This window comes from Panthera pardus, unplaced genomic scaffold (assembly GCF_024362965.1).
Source record: "Panthera pardus isolate Hobbes unplaced genomic scaffold, ASM2436296v1 HiC_scaffold_11, whole genome shotgun sequence".
NCBI lineage: Eukaryota > Metazoa > Chordata > Mammalia > Carnivora > Felidae > Panthera > Panthera pardus.
The window spans coordinates 44,951,194-44,976,187 of NW_026526666.1; the positions used below are offsets into that span (position 1 = coordinate 44,951,194).

The 24,994-nt window shown below is 35.4% G+C and overlaps 1 protein-coding gene across 3 annotated transcripts in view; it reads right to left on the reverse strand.

Moving 5' to 3' along the window:
- TNNI3K (TNNI3 interacting kinase) overlaps positions 1 to 24,994 on the reverse strand; it is a 292,685-nt gene that overhangs the window by 197,032 nt on the left and 70,659 nt on the right. For all 3 annotated transcript variants that reach the window (XM_019448877.2, XM_019448876.2, XM_019448878.2), the window contains 2 exons: positions 8,009 to 8,107; positions 1,576 to 1,714 (listed from right to left, as the gene is read on the reverse strand). In XM_019448877.2, the coding sequence (XP_019304422.1) occupies positions 1,576 to 1,714; positions 8,009 to 8,107 (238 nt within the window). The remainder of the gene's footprint in view (positions 1 to 1,575; positions 1,715 to 8,008; positions 8,108 to 24,994) is intronic.

Genomic DNA, 24,994 nt, shown 5'->3' on the forward strand with positions numbered 1-24,994 from the left:
AACTGGCAGTTCTAGAGCTCTGACAACCTCGTCCTTTTGTAAATGTGCATCGTTTCTGCTGCAAAGGGCAGCAGCTCTTACAGCTGGGCTTTTAATTAGGTCTCTTGGGGGTCAATGGAAGAATGTTGGATGTGCCTGAGAGAATTTAATGACAAGATGTAACTCTAAGTGAATTTGTGTCAAAAAATAAAGTTTGTAAGGAAGAGAAAAAGTAAGAGAAAGGAAGAACTTTCTTCAACACTCTACTTTTAATCAATTTTCTAAAATTCATTTTATTATTAAGAAAATTAAAAGTTGTGGGAAATTCTATTCTGTTAACCACATCCTAAAATCTTTCTGTGTATGCTGAAACTTTTTTTCCTCCCATCCTGATCATGCTGTAATGTTGTTTCCACCATAAATAATAGTAATATCAAATATTGGGGAGGAAATGGGGAGCAACTGGAACTCTCATATATTTCTGTGGGAGTAAAAAATAGTACAAACACTTTGGAAAACTCTTTGAAATTTCCTAAAAAGTTAAACATGTGCATACAGAAATGCTACATACATGCACACACTCCCATATACATACCCAAAAGACATAAATATATATGTTCACACACATACACACAAAATTGAATGAGAATGTTTCTGGCATCTACATTCATAAAAGCCAAACACTAGAAACATTCAAACATCCATTAGAAGGATGGTGGATAAACAAATTGTAGAATATTCCTATAATCTTTAGCAATAGAAAAGAACAAACTATGATTCATGCAACAACATGGATAAAAATTAAAATCATGTTGTCAGTCAAAAGAAGGCAGTCCCAAATTACATGAACTTCAAGAACAGAAAAAACTAACCTATGGCAATAGAAGCCACAATATTGATTACCTTTTGTTGTTAAAGCTATTTACTAAGAAGAGAGCACAAGGGAACTTTCCAGAGTTCAATTGTCTTTTCTTTTCTTTTTTTTAATCTTTATTTATTTTTGAGAGAGAGAGAGACAGTGTGAGTTGTGGGGGGAAGCGGCCAGAGAGAGAGGGAGACACAGAATCTGATGCAGGCTGACAGCACAGAGCCCAATGCAGAGCTCAAGCTCATGGACAGTGAAATCATGACCTGAGCCGAAGTTGGAGGCTTAACTGACTGAGCCACCCAGGCGCCCCCCCCCCCCCAGAGTTTAATTTTCTATATTAAAATGTTCTATATCTCGATCTGGGTGGTTTTGCATGAATTTATCGATGACAAATATTCCCTTAAGTCAATATTCACTTAATTGCTATATGCAAGTTTTACCTCAATTAAGAAACATATTAGTGAAAAATAACAAAATAATGATTTGTCTAGAAAAAAACCTTAGTTTTCTTGAAGTATCTAATATATTAAGAATTGAACTAAAATGTATAAAAAGGATTAACATATAGATTCATTATTATATTAAAATAATAAATTATGATTTGTGAAACAAATTAGCATATGCAATTAATCAGCTTCAGGGTTATTCACTACTAAATAAGGAAAATGCAAGTAAAAACTATACATAAAGTAGAAGATAGCAAAAGTGTTCTAAACATATAATCTTACCATCTGCTTTGCTGCCTTCTTCCATCAAGAGTTTTGCAATATTAAAGAATCCTTTTGCAGATGCAAGGTGGAGGGGCCTATCTCCAACTTCACCACTTACATTTACATCAGCGCCAAATTTCAAAAGAAGGCGGGTTACCTAAAGGATCCATTCATTTGAAATTAGTATCAAAAGTCAAACAATGAAGCAAAGCTTTCAAAAATATGGAAGAAGACATATCATTAAATACTTCTCTTAGATTATTTTTACCTGAAAATAACAGCAAATCTTAACTAAATTGGCCTAGACAATAAGGAATTTATTATTGTATCACCTCACAAGAAGTCAAAAATTGGAGCAATTTCAAGGTTGGATCTTCAGTGTACATAAATAATCCTCTCTAAAGTCACTCATAATCTGCCCTGAACCACCTTTTCCAAAGCTGTCTTCTGGCTAAAGCCAGCAGTATTTACTTGATTCTTCATTTTCACAGCAAATCCATGCATAGGTCACTGATGGCCATCTTGTTACCGGAGTTCTAGGTTCTTTTCTGAATTTATGAATAAATGGGACATAGCTGAACTATCAGCATCTTCCTCAATTAGCTGAGATCCACACCCAAAGGAAGAGAGAGATATGGAATGTTATTCAACTTAGGAGTCTTCCAGGGATTGTTACAGGTAATTCATAGGATTTCTTTCTTTTTTTTTTTTTAACATTTTATTTATTTTTGAGACAGAGAGAGACAGAGCATGAACAGGGGAGGGTCAGAGAGAGGGAGACACAGAATCTGAAACAGGCTCCAGGCTCTGAGCTGTCAGCACAGAACCCGACGTGGGGCTTGAACTCACGGACCGTGAGATCATGACCTGAGCCGAAGTCGGCCGCTTAACCGACTGAGCCATCCAGGCGCCCCTCATAGGATTTCTTTAAATTATTTATAATATCTACTTATTACTTATTATTAATCTTAAGTAATTATTATACTACTTATTATACTACTTATTTATAATAAGTTATAAGTAATATATTAAATAATAATATTACTTATTACTTATATATCTTCTTACTACTTATTATTTCCAAATAATTTCTCCAAATCTGACATTGTCTCTTCTGGGAATTGCAGAAGTCATTATAATGATCTCAAGAGGTAAATTAGAGGTAAGTTTGTGCCATCAAAATAACAGTTATGGGAGAAGCCCTCAACTGACCTGACAACTTAAGTGTTACCATAAAAGTGAATTCAACTCTAAAACTATTTTGACTTTCTATGTGGCAGCAAACAGACATGTCTTGAACAGAAAACTGTCAAGAATATGGTACATATTTGATAGAAATTCTAGGCAAAAAAAAAAAAAAAATTAGCAGTATCGGATGTAGAAAAACATCCTATTGAGTGTAGTAGGTAAAGAATAAGGGTTCTGAAGTCAGGCTTCTTTTTATTAGCTATGTCACTTTTAATAAATTATATGACCTTTCAAAACTTCAGTTTATTCATTGCTGAAATGGGAATCACAATAGTTCTACTTCATAGAGTTGTTATGAGGATTAAATAAGTTATTACATGTAAAGCACTTACGAAAGTGTCTGGTACTCATTAAATATTAGCAGAAGTGGTAGCACAAATGTGTAACATGTGTATTTTATCCATTTGTTGGCTAATGGGCAGACGAATACTTGATTCAGGAAAAATTGGAGCAGTAAAAGTTAGTCTCAAGAACTGTGTATTCCTAAGCAGATACTTCCATTTACAAAGACTCCATAAATTCTGATTATGTGACTTTATAATGGACAGCTTTAAACTATCTTTGGAATCGATTGCCTATTAAGCACTATTATTATATACCTAGGAAATATTGCTCTTGGTCCAAAACATCTACTCTTCCACTTAAAAATAAGTAAATAAACAAATGGCAAGGAACATGGAACATTAGGCACATTTATATATCGAAAGTACCATTCTCCTGTCAGCATATTTTAGCAAATGACAATAGCATCCATAAATTACTTATGTGCTGTCTTTGCACACAGAAAGTGAGTCCCTTATCATAAAAAGGCCATCCACATTTTAGCATAATTTTATAAGACTGTGACTATATATTCAGGGAAAGTAAACAAATTTAGCTCTCCATCCAACATGCATAGAAGCTCTTTATATTTCTGTGGGTGAGGAGGTTAATCACCAAAGAGGATGACTCTACAAATAATATGCATTGTGTATATCCTGTTTCTGCCTAAAGTCAGAAAAGTACGGATTTTTTTCATCATCTGGGCTTTTAGACCCTGTACTTTCAAAAGCATTTTCAGTGCCCAGCTCTCCAGTACACTCCAGTGCACTTTGAGCAGCACATCAAATGAAATGAGAAATCTTTCCTAGCTATAGGTCACGCTTCACAGGTCTGAGAGTGTCCAAGCATATGCCAGCTAGCAAAGAAATAAAGGCACAATGACTAGAAGAGCACAGAGACACAAGTAAGTTTGATTTTTAACTTGGGATCCTGAGGCAGTGCAATGGCATGACCTCTACAAAGGTAAAAAGGTATAATTTTACTCCATAATTGAGTAAGACTAGAGATGTAGAGGTATAAAGTGAGGAAGAGTGAAAATGGGATGTGAAAAGAAGAGTTAAGTTTTGGTTATCCAATTACATTTGTTATTTCTGTTTTATTTGGGTCAGTTTAGTTTCCTAAGGATAGCTAATTGGCGATGTTTGAAAGTAGCACATACAAATTTTGTCTTTCAATATGTTAAGGTTAAAATCAATGGGCTTATTTTGTCCTGGGAGGTATGTCACATAGGCTTTCTTTTCTGGAGACAATTTGATTTTTAACTCATTAGGCACTTACCTCTTTAGAAAACAGTTTGACCATTCCGTAAGATGTTAAACATAGTGTTAACACATGAGCATCAATTCCACTCTTAGATATACCCAAGAGAAATGCAAACAGATGTCCATATCAAACTTGTACATGATGTGGGCATGGGGCGGGGGGGAAATGGGTGAAATAGATAAAGGAGATTAAGAACATGCTTATCTTGTTGAGAACTCAGAAATGTATAGAATTGTTGAATCATCGTATCATACACCCAAAACTAACATAACACTGTATGTTAATCATATGTGAATAAAAAAAAATTAGAATGTTCAAAGCACCATATTCAAAATAGCCAAAAAATGGAAAAAATACAAATATCCATCAACTGATGAATGGATAAATAAAACCTGGCATATCCATACAACAAAATAGTATGCCACACTAAAAAGCAAGGAGGTACTGGTATAACGCTATAAAGTTGATGAATCTTTTTTTTTTTTTATGTTTATCCATTTTCTGAGAGACATAGCGTGAGTGGGGGAAGTGCAGAGAGGGAAACACAGAATCAGAAGCAGGCTCCAGGCTCCAAGCCGTCAGCACAGAGCCCAACACCAGGCTCAAACTTAAAAACCGTGATATCATGACCTGAGCTGAAAAGGGCTGCTTAACTGACTAGCAACACAGGTGCCCCTAAAGTTGATGAATCTTAAAAACGTGCTAAGTGAAAGAAGTCAGTCACAAAAGACCATGTGTTGTATGACTGCATTTATAGGGAGTCTCCAGAAGGTAAATCTATAGAAACAGAAAGAATATTAGTATTTTCCTCAGGCTGGAAGAAAGAAGTTGGGAAGAAGGTGGAAGTAAGTGTTGTTTCTGGGGGTAATGGCTTCATTCAATTAATTGTGATGATGGTTGCGCAACTTTGAATATACTAAAGCCATTGAATTACACAATTTAAATTGATGATTTATATCTTTCTTTTTTTAATATAAAATTTATTGCCAAATTGGTTTCCATACAACACCCAGTGCTCATCCCAACAGGTGCCCTCCTCAATGCCCATCACCCACCCACCCCCACTCTCCCACCCCCCATCAACCCTCAGTTTATTCTCAGTTTTTAAGAATTTCTTATGGTTTGGCTCTCTCCCTAAGTTTTTTTTTTTTTCCTTCCCCTTTCCCGTGGTCTTCGGTTAAGTTTCTCAGGATCCACATAAGAGTGAAAACATATGATATCTGTCTTTCTCTGTATGACTTATTTCACTTAGCATAACACTCTCCAGTTCCATCCACGTTGCTACAAAAGGCCGTATTTCATTCTTTCTCATTGCCAAGTAGTATTCCATTGTGTATATAAACCACAATTTCTTTATATCTCAATAAAGTTAACAATTTAAAAAAAAATCAATGCACTTGGGAGTTAGAGCACTAGGCCTTGAATAACTAGCCCTACCCCTCAAGCAAATTTCCTCGACTTTCTGATTTGTCTCACTGATAGAAAACAAATAAGAAGAGGCTCTTAGGTACAACAGAATAACTATAGGCTTTGGGATCAGACAGACCTCAATATGTATTCCAGCTCTTCTAATTAACTGTGTGACTCTGGCATGCTACTTGACCTGAGTGAGCCCTTGCATATCATTGGCAAGAGGGGGAAAATAATAGTTAACTTTAGGATTGTGGAAAAATCATACACACACAAAATAATCCACATAAACTTCCTGTCCCATAGTATGAGCTCACTCACATGGTAACTCATTAAGTTCATTAGGTTTCCGTGAAGGTCAAATGAAACTATTCATTGAATGAAGGCACACTATAAACTTTAAAGCATTCTATATATATTATTATTTTATTACAGAATATCAAATTTTAAAATAATTACCTGTTATATAATTATATATCTAAAGCAAATTATATTTAAAGCACATTCAGTGATTGTTTTTTATTTTTTATTTTTATTTTCAATTTTAATTTTTTAATATAATTTATTGTCAAGTTGGCTAACATACAGTGTATACAGCATGCTCTTGGTTTTAGGGGTAGATTCCTGTGATTCATCACTTACATACAACACTCAGTGCTCATCCTAACAAGTGCCCTCCTCAATGCCCATCACCCATTTTTGCCTCACCCCTGGCCCCCATCAATCCTCGCTTTGTTCTCTGTATTTAAGAGTCTCTTATGGTTTGCTTCCTTCCCTCTGTTTGTAACTATTTTCCCCCTTCCCTTCCCCCATGATCTTTTGTTAAGTTTCTCAAGTTCCACATATGAGTGAAAACATATGATATGTCTTTCTCTGACTGACTTATTTCACTTAGCATAATACCCTCCAGTTCCATCCACGTTGTTGCAAATGGCAGGATTTCATTCTTCCTCATTGCCAAGTAGTATTCCATTGTATATATGAGTATTTTTTTTAATGTTTATTATTTTTGAGAGAGAGAGAGAGAGAGAGAGAGAGAGAGAGAGAGAGACAGTATGAGTGGGGGAGGGGCAGAAAGAGAGGGAGACACAGAATCCAAAGCAGTCACCAGGCTCTGTCTGAGCTGTCAGCACTATGCCCGATGCAGGGCTGGAACTCACAGACCGCGAGATCATGACCTGAGCTGAAGTTGGATGCTTAACTGACTGAGCCACCCAGGCGCCCCTAGTGACTGTTTTTTAAATTTTTCTAGGTTATTCCATGTATTAATTTCCCACTGCTGCAAATCACCACAAATTTATTGGATTAAAACAGCACAGATTATTCTCTTAAAAGTTCTGGTGTTCAGAAGTCTAAAACCAAGGTGTTGCCAGGTTGTATTCCTTCTGGAGGCTTTCATTTCCTTGCATTTTCAGCTTCTACAGGCTGCCTGCATTCCTTAGCTTGTTACCCCTTCTAGCATCACTCTAACCTCTTACATTCACTGACACTTAGGTTTCCTGCTCCTTATTATAAGAACCCTTGTGATTATATCAGGTCCACCCAGATAATGCCAGCCTAATTTCCCCAACTCGAGATCTTTAACTTGATCACATCTGCTAAATCCTTTTTAGGGTAACATTCACAGGTTCTGAAAATTAAAGCATGAACATATTTTGGGGGATATTTTCAGTCTACCACATTCCAGGACAGTAGAAAAAAAAGCAGCCCAGTTTTTGAAAGACACATTTTTTCATAAAGGAAGGTCTTTATGATTTGTTTTATTGTTATTGCACTAGTATCATCATAGTGACAGTTATTGAGAATTTGCCAAACACTTGAAATTAATATCTCATCATATCCACAACCCTATGGGTAGGCACTATTAATATTTTCTCCATTTTACAGATGAAGAAACTGAAGATCAGGGAGATGATATAATCTACACATGGTCACAAAGCTAGGAATTTTTCAAGTACAGGCTGGGTGATTCCTGGGAGTGTACACTTACTGTAGTGCCTCCCTTGGGTACTGAAACAGTTAATGAAAATGAATCACTTGGCAGGTGCAATGTTTCTATGCATCTATCAGATCCTCAAGGTGGAACTGATGATAATATGGCAAAAATAATCCAAAGGATAGCTTAAATATTCCTTCTTTGAGGCTAGGGCAGTTCCACAAAAGCCTGGAATGGTTCCCCAGCCTTTGGAAATCCTACCATCAGACATACCTGTTCATGTCCATAGTATGCTGCAATGTGCAATGGAGTGAAAAAAACTGCATCTTGAACATTGACATTTGCTCCATGTTGCAGCAGGACATCAGCAACCTGGACAAGAAAGAGAGCTCAGGTAAGACCTTTATTTGGGGCATCTGCCTATCAAAATTCATTTTACAACCACCAGGTACAACTCTTCTTCAGGAATCACCATCCAGGATGAGTTTTCTTCCATCTCCCTTCTCTGAAATCTCCAATGGCTGCTTTTGTACAGAAAATGAAGACCAAATCCCTTACTGTGGCTTCCAAAGGTCTCCTCAATCTGGCATTATCCTTTAAATGTATTCCCCATTATTCTCTTTCTTAAACTCAATAATGTAGTAAGATTGCATTCCATTTCCTGCTCCTTTGAGTCTTGGATCACATCATTTCCTCAGCCAGGAATTATCTGCTGCCCAATCTACAGATATTTAAACCCAAGCTAATTACCTTCTACTCCCAGTTTTCTTTGATTTTCCTCCCTTCATTGCCAACTGACTTTCTGAATTTGTCTTCCTTCTTCTTAAATCTCATGTAACTTTCTTTCATGCCACATAGAATATAAAAAAATTACATACATGTCTTTTCATCTCTACTAAAGAATAAATCCTTTAAGGACAAAATACGTCACATTCATCTTTATAATCCTACCCTGGCATGTTTCCATGCAAATAGTAATCATTCCAAAGTTTATTGAATGAATGAGTGAATGAGTGAATGAGTGAATGAATGAATGAGCAAGTAAAAAACACTACCAGGAACTGTTGGGCAACTGTCTTCATGGAAAATTACAGATTGCCAACAAATCTGCTAGCCCTTCAGATTTCTTCTCCTCTCAAAGACCTATCTCTATGTCTCACTTCTCTGGAAAATTGTTTAGAATCATTTCCTTCAGATGTGTTCATTTTTATTGTAGATTTTCCTAATGCACTATCTATTTGTCATGTGGTAAAATAATATACATTTGGGAACATTTTCAAAAGTCTGTTAGACTTAGGAGAGAAAACAGGAAGATAAGATCTAAAAGCTCAAATGACTTATGTTCTAACAACTCTTCTGTTCCAATAAACAAATTGCGTCCTTATCAAGTTTCCTTTCCTGTTTGAATCATAGCCTTTCAGAACTGGAGAGGCACCATGGACAGACATTACGTATTAAACCCCTATGTTTGAAAGAGAAAGAAATTGAAAATGAGAGGAAGTAGAAAATTTCTCAAAGTCATGGAGCAATTGTCAGCACAGAAATGAATCTTTAGGCTCTTGCTTGACCTCTGTGTCTGAGTGCTCCATAGTTTTAAATAGTTCATTCACTCAATCATCCATTTATTCATGCATCAATACACAATTTATTGAGCATGTATGAGCTAAAACTGTGTTGTTTTACATGTTTATTCTCAAAATTTATTCAATCACTAGAATAACATTAGAAGTGATTGACATACAAAAAAGGAATTCTTGTTGGGCCATTTGAAATTTCTGCTGGGTTCAAAAATATAAACAGGTGTATAGGCTTCTATACATTCCCGGAATTATGCTTTTGCTGATATTTGGGTATTGCTAACTAATGATCCATAGAATACATAATATATACAATGAATTGTTTTTCTAATAACAAATCAAAAGCACAGTTAATATTTAATATTTATTGAGGATATATTATGTGTCAGACCCTGCACTAAGTGCATAAATGGTAATTGGAGTGTCCTGTTTCACACAAAACACAGAAATATAGGTGCTACTCTTCCATTTTAAAGGTGAAGAAACTAAGCCTCATGAACTCAGTTAAGTTCCTACAGCTAGTAAAGGGCAGAACCGGAATTCAAATCTAGGTTCTCATTGATTTTCAACATTTTCCATCAGGCTCCTCCTGTGACCTTGACCTCATTAAGGCTAACCTTTAAGTAAATGAACTGACTCAAACCCAGATGAGAGGAAACTTTCTCTCAGTAGAAGCTCTGTAGATTCAGCTTGGAAATGAATACCAGAGCCATTTACATAAAGCGTGTCATATCTTAGACTTCACATGCCTGAGAGTTCAATCTTGGGAACCTTTACAGAAGGTCACAAAAGATCAAGTAAATGAAGCTTTTTACAATTTCTCTTATTTTAAATATAGCATAAAATAAAGTAGACAGCATGCATTTTTATTGTAATAGGGACTCTCCGATGTTAACATATAGAGCCAATTTCTTAGGCATGGTTCCAGAACTTACTTTCATTTTAAAAGATAACAGCTCTTAGGCTTCAATAAGTGGTCCAAAGCAAACTTTTTTCCTCCTAAGTTTGCACTTATCCAGTCATTCAGAAGGTCAATCTTTTGGCTGAAACTTCATTAATTATGGAGTGCTGGCCTTCTGAGAAACTGTCAAAATGTAAGTCTTAATGCAACCACACAGAGTCATTATTGAACTGTAGGCTTTATTTAGTTTGTTTTAAAATTTAAGGAAATATTTAACTATTGAGAGCAATGTACACTGGAATTATCTGAAAAATGTTATATGTTACTTATATGAGTAGAATGCTCTTATTGATTTTTATGACTTTTGGAGTCATATGGGGAGAGTATCTCTTGGCATATGGGATATGGCATATATTATGGGAATGTAATGTATTGTGATGTACAAATATGTCTGTCATGTGGCTAAGACAAATACACTTGTATTAGCATTTAGCCTGGAACATATATGTATCAGATCATTTTATCCATGCTTCCCTTCTCTCGAACTTGAAAAAGTTGGTAAAGCAATTTCACTTGCTTTCTGAAGCCCCATAAAGTCACAGTCTAAATCTATTTATTTGCCACTATGCTAAGTATATGATAGACACACAAATAATTGTTCAATTGGTCTGTATTTCTGGTAAAAAAAAGTATATATTATGAAATACATTAATTTTGATATATAATGATATACAAGAAATTGTATATCATCATTTATAAGGGAATTTATATATTAACAATTAGGACTCAATTATATGATAGAAATTTTAAATAATTCAATTCAATAATTGATCACTTATTTTAAATTAATATTTAGCAAACCCCCGTGCCTTCTCCATGCCAGGAACTGTGATTAGAGTTTTATATGTATACATTATCTCATTAAGATTTTTGCAAGGCAGGGGCACCTGGGTGGCTCAGTTGGTTAGGCGTCTGACTTTGGCTCAGGTCATGATCTCACAGTTAGTGAGTTTGAGCCCCGTGTTGGGCTCTGTGCTGTCAGCTCAAAGCCTGGAGCCTGTTTTGGATTTTGTGTTTCTCTCTTTCTCTGCTCCTCCCGCACTCATGCTCTGTCTCTCTCTCTCTCAAATAAATGTTAAAAAGAATTAAAAACATTTTTTGCAGGGCACAAAATTATTGGCTTAAGATTTTTTGATAAAATACAGTTTTGATTTTTTTCCTTGAAAGCAGTATCAAAACTACTAGTGAAATCGTAAAGTAGAAAAAAGTGTTATCACAGAAAGAATATCTTAATAATCTTTAAACACTTTAAGGAAGTGAACTGTATTATATTTAGATTTGTATACCTGACATATATGTCAGTATTATTATTATGATTAAAGGAATGATACTCAAATATGGTCTGGTAACTAGGTACATTTTCCTGATTGAAGGATAAATACCAAAAAGTGCTTCCCATTAAGTACTTGTTTTATGAGCATAGAAAGTGGATCCTTATTATTTTAAGAGCTCCTGATTATTTTGATACTAGGAATTACTATATATATTATACTTTACAGATATTTTTATTTACCAGTTAACTCACCAAAAGATCAAAGTGGAGCCTCTTCGATTTTCAGGCTGTAATTTAAACATGTATTTGTACATTCTGCTCTTTTTCCTAGAAAGCCTCATATAACCACTCTCAAGATCAAGCTTATATTCTTTTTTTTTTAATTTTAAAAATGTTTTATTTATTTTTGAGACAGAGAGAGAAAGAACATGAGCAGGGGAGGGGCAGAAAGAGAGGGAGACAGAATCCTTAGCAGACTCCAGGTGCTGAGCTGACAGCACAGAGACTGATGCGGGGCTTGAACCCACAAACCGTGAGACCTGAGCCAAAGTTGGACACTTAACCAACTGAGTCACTCCGGCGCCCCTGATCAAGCTCATGTTCTTCAAGAGAAGTTCCTACAAATACTTTACCATATTGATCATTTCTTTCTCTGAATGATTCTAATACTTATCCTCACAACTTAACCTTCCCATTAATTATCACTGGGGTAAACCACTATTATACAAAATCTTAAACTTTTATTTTCCTTTCTAAATGTGCCTCAGTGAAGTGTAAAAAGTTTGGACTTCAGGAAAAATAATTTGTCACTGCAATTTAATCATAACTAAAATAGCCAGTGCTTACAATTTAAAATTCTAGAGACATGCAGAAGAATGAAACTGGACCACTTTCTTATACCATATGCCAAAATAAGTTCAAAATGGATGCAAGGTCTAAATTAAGACAGGAAACCATCAAAATCCTACAGGAGAAAACAGGCAGCAACCTCTTTGACCTTGGCCACATCAACTTCTTACTAGATATGTCTCTAGAGGCAAGGGAAACAAAAGCAAAAATGAACTATTGGGACGTCATCAAGATAAACAGTTTCTGAAAAGTGAAGGAAACAATCAACAAAATTGAAAGGCAATCAATAGAATAGGAGAAGATATTTGGAAATGACATATACGATACAGGATTAGTATCCAAAATCTAGAAAGAAATTATCAAACTCAACACCAAAAAACAAATTATCCAGTGAGCAAATGGGCAGAAGACATGAATAGGCACTTTTCCAAAGAAGACATCCAGATGGCTAGTAGATACATGAAGATGCTTAATATCACTCATCATCAGGAAAATACAAATCAAAACCACAATGAGGTACCTCACGCCTGTCAGAGTTGCTAAAATTAACCACCCAAGAAACAACAGATGTTGATAAGGGTGCAGAGAAAGGGGAACACTTTTGCACTGTTGGTGCAGCCACTCTGGAGAACAGTATGGAGGTTCCTCAAAAAATTAAAAACAGAACTACCCTATGACCTAGCAATTGCACTATAGTAGGTATTTAACCAAAGGACACAGGTGTGCTGTTTTGAAGGAGCACAGAACCCCAATGTTTATAGCAGTGGTATCAACAATAGCCAAATTATGGAAAGAGGCCAGAAGTCTATCAACTGACAAATGGATAAAAAATCTGTGTTTTATTATATGTGTGTGTGTGTGTGTGTGTGTGTGTGTGTGTGTGTGTGTGTGTATATATAATGGAATATTATCTGGCAATCAAAAAGAATGAAATCTTTCCATTTGCAACTCCATGGATGGAACTAGAGTGTACCATGCTCAGCAAAATAAGTCAGTCAGAGAAAGACAAATATCATATTATTTCATTCATGTGTGGAATTTAAGAAACACAACAGATGAACATAGGGGAAGGGAGGGAAAAATAAGATAAAAAGATAGAGGGAGGCAAACCATAAGAGACTTAAATACAGAGAACAAAGTGAGAGTTGCTGGAGGGGAGGTAGGTGGGGGGTGGGCTAAATGGGTGATGGGCATTAAGGAGGGTACTTGTTGGGATGAGCACTGGATGTTATATGGCAGTGATGAATCACTGGGTTCTACTATTGAAACCAGTACACTGTATGTTAACTAACTTGAATTCAAATTAAAAAATAAAATAAATTAAAATTCCAGAGATGCTAAAAGAATGTCCATAAGAGTAAGGCCCTTATTGTTCTTGCTTGCTGAATACTTCTCCTACAGTGTGACTTTAACTTATTTGACTTGGTCTCATTTAGCACCCCCTCCATACTTCATTTTATGAAAGCCATTGATAGCAATGAAGAGAAAAAAAGATCATATCAAGAGGAACTAAATGTCCCAGGAGAAAGAAGTAAAATAAGGTAAATTCTGAATGGAATAAAATGGCAATCAATGTCAGTTGAAATTGTCAAAGTTCAATATAGTGTCTTATACCAAGTAGATGTTCAGTAAATATCTATACTTTTAAATTAAAATTTTCTTTGCTTTAAGTGGTATCATTTTCCATGACTTTTTGTAGTCGTCCTCAAATTAAAAAAAGAAAATTAACATTTATTTATTTTTGAGAGTGACGGAGTGTGAGCAGGGGAGGGGCAGAGAGAGGGAGACGCAGGTTCCAGGCTCTGAGCTGTGGCAGAGCCCAACGCGGGACTTGAACTCATGAACTGTGAGATTGTGACCTGAGCCAAAGTCAGACACTTAACCAACTGAGCTGCCCAGGGGCCCCTGTAGTGTTCCTCAAATTTATGTCTATACTGATGTATAGTTTATTTATAGGATTTATAGTTTATTTAAAGCCATAATTTTTACTTCAGTATGGCTTTATCTACACTTTATAATTGAGACTTACAGAAAGCAGAATCATGAGACTATATTAGGATAATACCCATTTCCATTTATTGGAAAATCTGTATCGGCAAAACTTTAGAGGAAAATGTTTTTTTCTTTTTAGTTTTTACTTTAATTCCAGTTAGTTAACATAGAGTATTATATTAGTTTCGGATGCACCATATAGTGATTCAACAATTCTATACATTACTCAGAGCTCATCACACAAGTGTGCTCTTTAATCCTCATCACCTATTTAAAGCATCCCCCCACCCATTCCCATCTGGTAACCATCCATTTGTTCTCTATAGTTAAGAGTCTGGTTCTTGGGTTACCTAACCCCATCTCTTTTCCCCTTTGCTCATTTGTTTGGTTTCTTATTAGAGAAATCATATGATACTTGTCTTTCTTTGACTGATTTATTTCACTTAGCATTATACTCTCTAGCTCCATCCATGTCTTGCACTGTTGGTAGGGATGCAAACTGGTGCAGCCACTGTGGGAAACAGTATGGAGCTTCCGCAAAAACATAAAAATAGAAATATCTTATGATCCAGTAATTGCACTACTGGATATTTACCCCCAAATACAAAAGCACTAATCCAAAGGGGTACATGCACCCCTATGTTTATAGCAGTGTTATTTACAGTAGAGGAAAATGTTTTCTAAAGTCTATGCTTCATGAATTCAAAATGATCCCAGAGACATTAACATGCAAGTTGATTTAGATTGGTATTTCCCAGTTATTTCCTTTTTTAAAAAAATTTCTAACGTTCAACAACCAGTTTTCAATTATGTCCCCTTGAACCATTGCCCTCTCTCCTAAACTTTACAGACAATCTTCTTTTAAAACTAGTCCATACTTTTTGTCCACATTTCCTCACCTCCTATTCATTCCTCATCCCACTACAATTTGGCTTTAGACCTCACCACTTTAGTAAAATTTCTGTGTAAAATGACATCAAAGGCCTCCTAATTGCCCATTCCAACAGATACCTTTTAGTCTTTTCCTTATTTTATTATTTATTTTACTATTTGTCTGCTCCTTGAGATTCTATTCTCCCTTGGGTTGATTGACATTGTAGTCATTGAGTCTGCTCCCTACCCCTCTGCGAACTTATTATTATTCCTCTATAGAGGTGACTGTTCATCTCTTAAGTGTTTCTGAAGTGTTGCTTTTTCCTTACTGACAACTGTTTCGTTGTGTTTCTTTTTGATCTCTTGTTGAAGTTAATATACACAAAGCACTTAGCACAATACTTGGTACATAATAGTAAGTATTCAATAAGTGGTAGCTATTAGCCATCTTGCAGTATACATTCTCTGGTTGATCCCATCTACTACTACTACTACTACACCTCTCTCCAGTTATATGTGTTTTTCCCAGACTTCCTTTAACATAAGACCTACCTCCTTTGGCAACCGCTATTCCTGTTATGTATTTCCACTCTATTTCCCAACCACTTTTTGTCTGGGAGGATAGAGCCCCCCTGCACTGATCTCTTTGTCACTTACACTTTGATTCTTGTAAAAGTGAATGAAGCACTAGAAGACAAAGGGAACTAGTATTTATTGAATGGGTACTTTGAGAATATCTATGAGCTAAATGAGAATACCTGTTTCAGTTAATGCTTATAGCAATCTCATGGAATTTTATTAATAGTCTCACTTTAAAAATAAGAATAATGAAGTTCAGAATTATACAGCTTGTAAGGAAAAACACCAAAGTTTAAATTTAGGTCTATGGAAGTTCAAAGCACCATACTATCCCCTGCTGTTTTTCTTCTTATGTGTGTTATTATTTGTGGCCAGTTAGCAATTCCTCGCTACCTTATACAGTCCTGCAGAAAGGTGTAGCTCTTGGTAGTTATTACCCTCAAGGATTTTCAAACATGGTCAAACAGCCAGGATGTGAGTAAGATTGATTCTCGCTATGTAATCATTTGCAGTCAACTAAAAAACAAATGAAATAAAATTTATTCTAAGTAGGAGTTGTTTGTTAGGAATCTTAAAGAGTATTATATACTTCAGCAGGGAGTTAGAATTTTTTCTAAAATTTTTCCTTACAGGAACTCACCAAGAGACTTTAAGTAAGAGTAAAATATATTCTGATTTGCATCTTAAAATGACCTGTCTAGTAATAGTATAGCAATGACTGAAGAAGGAGCAAGATTGGAAGCAGGGTAATCAGTTAGCAAGGTCCTATAGTAAAAAGAGAGAGGTAAGGATAAAATGAGCTGAGGTAGCAGTAGTGGCTTGGAAATGGGGAGTGGGCTTTAGAGATAATTAGGATGGTGGCATCATATGACTCAGCAGATGAGACTGGGGACGGTGAGAGATGATGAGAAATTGTTAACAAATGATGTCTTTAAAAGAAGAAGCCTCTTAGGGGAGATGAGTGTGAAGATAAAACTTTTATCTTCTTCATGAATTTATGAAGTGAGAACATTACCTACAGTTTCTGTCTCTCAGATTAATCACTTGTAATAGCCAATTTCTCCCAAATCCCCTTGACAGTTCACTGTGTTCTTATCCAATACCATAAGGTGTCTCGATTGGGGCCAATCTTTCAATCAAGATGTGAACATAAGTCTCAAAATTTCAAACAACTACCAAAAATTATGTTAATTAAAGATACCAATAATTGCTTATCCATTTTTATTGAAGGCTTATATTACTTAGAAAACATTTCAGATAGTAGCATTTTCTTTAGATTTAATAAGCATTTCTTTTGGCTTTATGCTCTATTTTCTGTAAAGTTTTCTATTTTTAAATATGTACACTCATTTCTTGACATCTACAAATGTTAGGTGAGAACTCTCTATCATGTAGTCACAGAGTTTTTCTCTTATAATATTTGCTGAATATTTTTGTAATGACTTTTTTTTTTTACCTGACATACCTCTAATTAAATATTTGAGTACAAAAACTTATTGGAAAATAGTTTCTTCAGGCTGTCACAGAAATGAGGTTCTCTTATGTGATCTTTCTCTTATTATCTAAGGTTAAAATTAAATTTGGTCTGAAAATTACTTAGAAAATGATTCCACAAGATAATATTATCAAAGAAATTAAAGGGAAGCTCCATATTCTTAAGTTGTAGAAATAGAGCTGAAGCATATATTAACTTATATACGTATAAAAAAAAAGAATTCATCAATCCTATAAATGTATCACTTCTCAGGAAATGATGAGAGCATAAGTAGAAAAGCTGATATATGAAAAACAGTAATGAGAAGCAGTGAGGTCAAGGCTGGAGATACAAGTGGTATCATTTTATGAAAGTAATAATTGAAACCAGGAGATAACATCACTTCCGTAAGGTAAAAGGAGATATTTATGGGATATTTACTGCTAAAAAGTGATAATAAAGGGAGCCAGAAAAGGGAGAAGTCATCTAAGAAAGAAAAAGAGAACAAAGGAATGCTTATTAAGGAAGTCCATGGAAGAGATAGTTTTAAGAAAAGAGGGACAAAATTTTCTAAGCCTTCCAGCTAATCATCCTCTTGCTATGCTATTTTCTTCTTTATAAATACACTTCTTCTTCTTCATCTTCTTTTTTTTTTTTTTTTTTGCAGCATTTCCTTATGTAAGGGTCTTATTTTAAAATCCTTGGCTGAGAAAACAGGCTTTCAACATTTACTCTGTTATGAATATATCATGTTTTATGCATTTCAAAAGCCGCAATTTTTTTTCTTGTGAGATTTACTTATGTAGCTTGCCAAAGGCCCAACATTTTTCATTATAGTCCAATTGTGGAGACTTGAAAATTGTAGTAACATTTAGGTTTCCTCTCAGTAATGTTCCTCCCTGCATGTTCATACCCTGGACATCCTAACTATGGAGTGCAGGTACCATATGACAACCAGGTTTCTCATGACTTTTATTCTCCAGCCCAAGTCACCTGCTCCTCCATTTTTCACTCTTCTGCCAAAGTATTTTGAATATAAATGATTTACCTCCACTTGAAAAATCAACTTCTAAATTATACTTTGAAGGTGAGTTGTAGTCAACTAATAGAACATAAGAAGGGACACATAAAGATTTTGGCTCTTATACAAGACTAAGTAATAACAATCCTCCTAAAAATGATATCAATGATTAATTTCCAGCATCATCAACAGTAAAGTCTCAGGCTCAAGGATTAGTCCTGTTATGGGCACAATATATGAAATATTTAGTGTTCCCCTTTGTGAGCTTTTTCATTAATTCAGAAACTCACTATCAGATGAACTGCAAGATACTACCTTAATTCATATTAGAACAGCAGATGTGGGTAATTAATTGCAACCTAATGGCTCTTCATTTTACAATATAATTGAAAATGTTGGTCTGTAATAACTTAGAAAAAGCAACACAATGAAATTGATAAATCCACAGTTGTAAAAATGTTTTAATGGATTATGAAGCACTAAACATTGACAGGTATAGAAATCAATTATAGATAATTTTCTTTCTAGAGAAGGACTTTATTAAAATGAAGAACACACATCATCTAGTCAAAGACCTATTATCAGGACAGAAAACAGTAGGCATAGCAATGGTAAATACATTAACCATTCCATTGGTCATGTTAAACTAAGATAAATACAGAGTGGCTAATAATAGAAGCCTACAATGAAAATAAAAAGAAACGCAGTGTCAAATCTGCCCAAGTAGTTTTGGCTTCAGAAACAGAAAGGGCCAAGAAATAACTGTGGATGAGACTCAAGCCCAGACTTTTCTAAATCCCATAACATGGCTAGCTAATGGCAGAATCTGAATACAAAGCAGCTCAGGCAGGCTGGTTCCAGAGCCCACAGGCCTAACCACCACACTATACTATATTGCTACAGCCAGAAACCATTGCTCTAGGATCCCAGTTTTTCAGACATTTCAAACAATATGTTTCCAAACTTTTATTTATGAATTCAGAACTGAGCATAGGTACTATGACAGAATTGGGTGGAGTGGCACCTGGGGGTTAGGGGCATGGGCCTAGCACTCTCCTTCTTTCCTTGTATGACATCTGAGGCACTACTAAAACCCTAGGTATCCAGAGAATGCATACTGGAAATTATCATTCCATAAAAGAAAGCTGCTAGTTTTTAGAGAATAAAACTGCCACCACATTGACTTGCTAGACCTTCTGCTCCTAGGAGAAAACTGGGCCACAGAACATGAGTATAGCATTATGCCAAATTTCCTGGGTTAACAGAGTGTATCTTCCAAACAGACACATAATCTCTCTTTGAATCCATGTCTGTATATATTTGCTATTGTCTTTGAGAAAATATAAGTGGTATTGACTATATATGAGGATAAGTAGTTCTCTTGTGTGTGGGCTTGACATAATTTCTCATTTATCATGAAAAGAACAGGGCAAAGGAATACCAATTCCAAGATTACATTACAAAAAGACTGTAATTTCATTTTACTTGCTTACTCTAGATCTCTCCATCACTCTCTCTCATGGGAGCCAGACGTCTTACTGTGAGCTTTACTATGCATAGGATCACATGGCAAGGCACTGATGTCTTAAGATAACAGCCAGAGGGGATCTAAGCCTGTCAACATCTATGTGAGTGACCATGAAAGTGGATTCTCTCCTTTTTTGGTTTTTGAACTAATCACAGCCCCACCTGACACCCTGTGAAAGACCCTAAGCCAGGGGACCCAGCTAAAACTGAAATTCCTGAACTCCAGTAACTGCACAATAATAAATATTTGTTGTTTTAGACCACAAAGTTTTGGGGTAAGAGTTTACATAGCAATAATTAACTAATATACTATTGTGCCTCTCAGTTCATTACTAAAAACACCCAGGTCAGAACTGACTTCATTACTGTCCATTTGTGAGTATTATAAGAAAAGAAACAGTTCAAAGCAACAAATAGTTTTAAGCACCTAGGTATTCTAAGTATTCTGCTGCATTCTAGGGGTCAAAGGTAAATTAATTGCTCAAAAGCAGTATATAAGTCAGTGGAAGAAACAAAAGTAATGATGGTATAAGGTAACTATGGATTTCATGGAGATAATGTATGGGGTATCATAACATGAGACAAAGGGCACAAGTTATAAACTCAGTCTGAGGAAGATAGAGAAAGCTATAGAGGAGAAATGTAAATATGGGACTTGAAGTAGGAGTTTGCAAAACAGAAAAGATCAATCACTTAATTCGTTCATCTCTCAAACTTTTCTTGATCATCCAGTAGTACCTAGCACAGAACACATATTGACCAAATTCTATTATTTCTTAAAATCTAGATCAAAGCTTACTGGCCTCATGAAATCCTTTTACACCTCTGGGCTCATTGAACTAATTATCAAGACATGTGATTAAATAGCCTGATAGTTTTAGAATCACATTGAGGATCATAAAAAGAATTCATTACAGATAATCTCCCCAAAATTACTGATACTACAAATCTGCATTTTAAAAAAGAGACTTTGAGACTTCCTTTTTATCCAATATGGAGTAACAGAGACTAGTGTGGAGAAGCCAAGGTGGCTACAGAGTTCATAAGACAGAGTACCTGAGACAAGAGAGTAACAAGAGAACTACAAAGATCTGGAGGAGCACCCTTCCACCCAGAAGATTAAGCTGAGCATTGATCAGTGTGTGCATGTCAAGAAATACTACTGACTGGGAAAAGAACCAATAAAGGAGATTAGTGGCAATAATTTTCAGTGATCACGCAAGTCCAGGGATAATGCCTACCCCTACCACCCAGACTGGAAAAACCTCATGATTCATAGGACACTAGGTAAAATACTCTAAGAGACTTCCCTCAAAAGTTGGCTATTAGCCTTACACTGAGCACTACTCTAGTCCCACCAAGCAATTGTAAAAGCTAGACCTAAATGGACCAAATTATTTCCAAGTAAGATAACTGTATCCCACTAGAACTGGAGAGGTTGTCTTAAGACTATATATAGGAATTAAAGAATGTCTACCACCACCACCTAACAACATAAAATTTGTAATATCCAGAATCCAATCAGAAATTAACAGGAATTCAAAGAGGCAGGAAAATGTGACTTATAATAAAAAGAAACAATAATCGATCAAAACTGGCCCCAAATTGATACACATGTTAAGAATGTTCAAACAAGAACAATAAAATAGTTATCAAAACTATTCCATAGGATAAGGAAGTACAATCATGAAAGATACAAAAACTACCAAAATTATATTTCTAGAGATGCAAGTTATATTACGGGAGATAAAAATGCACTAGAGGGGATTAGTAGCATATTAGATATTACAGAGGAAAAGATTACTAAACTTGAAGATATAGCAGTAGAAACTCTACAAAATGAAATATGGAGAGAAAAGAGAATTTAAGAAAAATGAAAAGAGTATCACCGAGGTTATGGACAACACCAAACAGCCTAATGTGTATGTAATTAGAGGGGAGACAGAAAAAAGTATTAAAGAAATAACGGCAGAAAATCTTCCAAAGTTGAAAACCACAAATTCATAGATGCAAGAAACTCGATGAATCCTGAATATAAGAAAGATGAGAAAACTATATCAAAATAAATGTAAAATAAGCACATGAAAACATTCTTAACTCATTGGGCATTAGGGAAATGTAAATTAAAATCATAATAAGGCATCACTGCATATGTATTAGAATGGTTAAAATTTTAAAAGAGTGAATATTCTAAGTGTTGGTGAGGATATGGAGAAATTAGAACTCTCATACACTGCTGATAGGAATGTAAAATAGTGTAACAGTTTGTCAAACACTTTGGAAACAGTTTTTTTTTTTAATTTCTTGAAGAGTTATATTAATTAACCAAATGATCCAGCCATTCTACTCTTAGATATGTGTGCAAGATGAATAAAAGTATATGTCCATACATGTCATTGCAGCTTTCCTTATAATCACTAAAAACTAGAAAAAAACTTAAGTGCCCATCAGTGAGTGGATAGATAAATATTGTGGCAAATTCAAATGGTAGAATACTACGCACTGACTGGAGACATTATTTGATAATTTATCATGAAATGAACTTTTTAAAATTTCACACTTATTTATCTTCAACATTTTTACCTCCCATTCTACATAAAGCTACGTACAAAGGTCTTCCATTATTCATTGTTCCCCATCATAATGAACTGGAAATCTGTCATTTAGTTGTTGACACCAGAAACCTAGAAGTCTTTGTTGGTACCATCTTCTCCTAAAACCCCCTCATATGTAATCCATCACTAAAATAATTTGATTTTATTCTCTAAATATTTTGCAAATCTGTTCTTGTCTCCACCTTTACGAATACCACCTGCATTCAGTCACTCATTATAGATTATTGCCTCCTAATACAACCCCCTGCATAGATTCTTCTAATTTAGTTTATTTTTAACATCTCAACCAAAGTTATTTTCTCAGAATGGAAATCTGATAACATTACCACTTCTTAATGACTTCTCATTACTCTTAGGAGACAGAACTCCTTAACTCAGTTTATCATCCAACCTACGGAAATTTTGAGAGTAAAGGGAAGTTCGCTTAATTACACCAGGCCAACGGGAATAGACCCAGACAGGAATAGACCCAGACAGCAATAGACCCAGGACTTTCCTGAGGCATCAGGCATATGTTGTCACACTACAAATAAGTCTCTTAGTTACCTGACCCCTAACTTTTTTCTCCAGGTTATTCCTTTTCTATCACATCCCCTGGCTCTCTCTTAGTTCCAAACACACACTCTTTTACTGTCTCCTTGCTGTATTTCCTACAGTCAGAAAGCTTTTACACATATAATTTCCACTGCTGGAAAGCTCTCCCTGTCTCAATTTCTCAGTTGTGAACTAGAGATAGTGATTTTATGTATTTTGGACAGTTACTTTAAGGATTCAGAGTTAATATACATAAACCACTTAGTACATAGCACTAAAGGTAATTCTCATTACTATCACTGGTACTATTTCTTCCTCTCTTTACTTGGTTAACATCTACTTTAGGTCCTTGAGTTATAAACCTAATTATCAGTTCCTCAGAGATTCTCTCCTAACTTCCATGACAATTGACATATTCATTCAACAAATATTGTATGTCTACTATGTGCCAGGCAGGCCCTGTGCTAGGAACTGATAATAGAGAGAAAAGAACAACAAAATCTGTCTTTTTTGAGCTGATATTTTAGTATAGGAAACAGACAATAAAGCAAAGTAAATAAACAATAGGCTACTATATAGTGATCAGTGCCAGAGAAAAATAAAGGAGGGAAGAGATTAGGATACCAGAGATTTGAGGTTTCAGTTTAAAATAGGATGATCTCATAGTCCATGGGTTCAAGTCCCGTGTGGGGCTCTGTGCTGACAGCTCAGAGACTGAAGCCTGCTTTGGATTCTGTGTCTCCCTCTCTCTCTGCCCCTCCCTCACTCACTGTCTATCTGTCTCAAAAATAAACCTTTTTTAAAAATTTTAATGTTTATTTATCTTTGAGACAGAGAGGGAGACGCACACAGAGTGTGAGCAGGGAGGAGCAGAGAGAGAGAGAGGGAGACACAGAATCTGAAACAGGCTCCAGGCTCTGAGCTGTCAGCACAGAGCCTGATACGGGGCTCAAACTCACCAACTGTGAGATCATGACCCGAGCCAAAGTCAGGCGCTTAACCAACAGAACCACCCAGGCGCCCCTCTCTCAAAAATAAACTAAAGAAAGAAATTATAAAATAGGATGGTCTGGGAAGATCTTATTGATAAAGTTACATTTGAACCAGGATCTTAAGAAGATAAGAAGGTAAAATAGTCCGTTACTAAGAGCCATGTAGACAGAAAGAAGAACAGTGCAAAGGTGCTAAGGCAAGAGCATTCCTGGTATGTTCAAGGAACTTAAGGTGGATGAAGAATGAATACGAAAAGAGTATTACAGTTAGGTAGGAAATGAGAACTTTTGCTCTGACTGATATGGGAGGCTTTTTGGGGAGAGCAGAAGAGTGACAGGATCTGATATACATTTTAAAAGACTCACTCAGGCTGCTTTGCCAGAGAATAGGTTGAAGGGAAAACAGTAGAAGGGAGACCAAATTACCCTCTTTTAGGCATGGCACCTTTGGTGATCTTCATAGCTCTTATTAAGTGGCAATTTTATGGGTGATTATATGATTATTTGATTTCCTTTTTTTTCCTGCTAGATCTTAAACTCCATGAGGCTACGAACTGTACATAATTCTACTCACTATTAAATTACCAGTATCAAACATAGATTTTATAACCTATTAATTCCTCAATAAATATTTGTTGAATAATTGAGTGAAAGAAGAATGTATATTATTATGTTCCAATTTCTTATTTCTTGAACAGATTGCAAGCTCCTAGGTGATATTCAAATTTATGATTTATGCTTTTTTCAATTTCTATCACAACTAGACTATAAATGCTCAGTTAATACTTAGTAACTTGATTTGTTCTTCCCTGGTCAACTTTCACATCTTCTACACTATAAATATTCTTGAAGAAAAACTTGTAGAATCACAAAATAAAACTTCTAAAAGTCGAGATAAACTTTAAAAAGCCTAAACAAGGAACATGAACTCTTAAGGTTTACATATTGCCAGAAACTATGAAACTCACACAAGGGAAAACCAATGATGGATT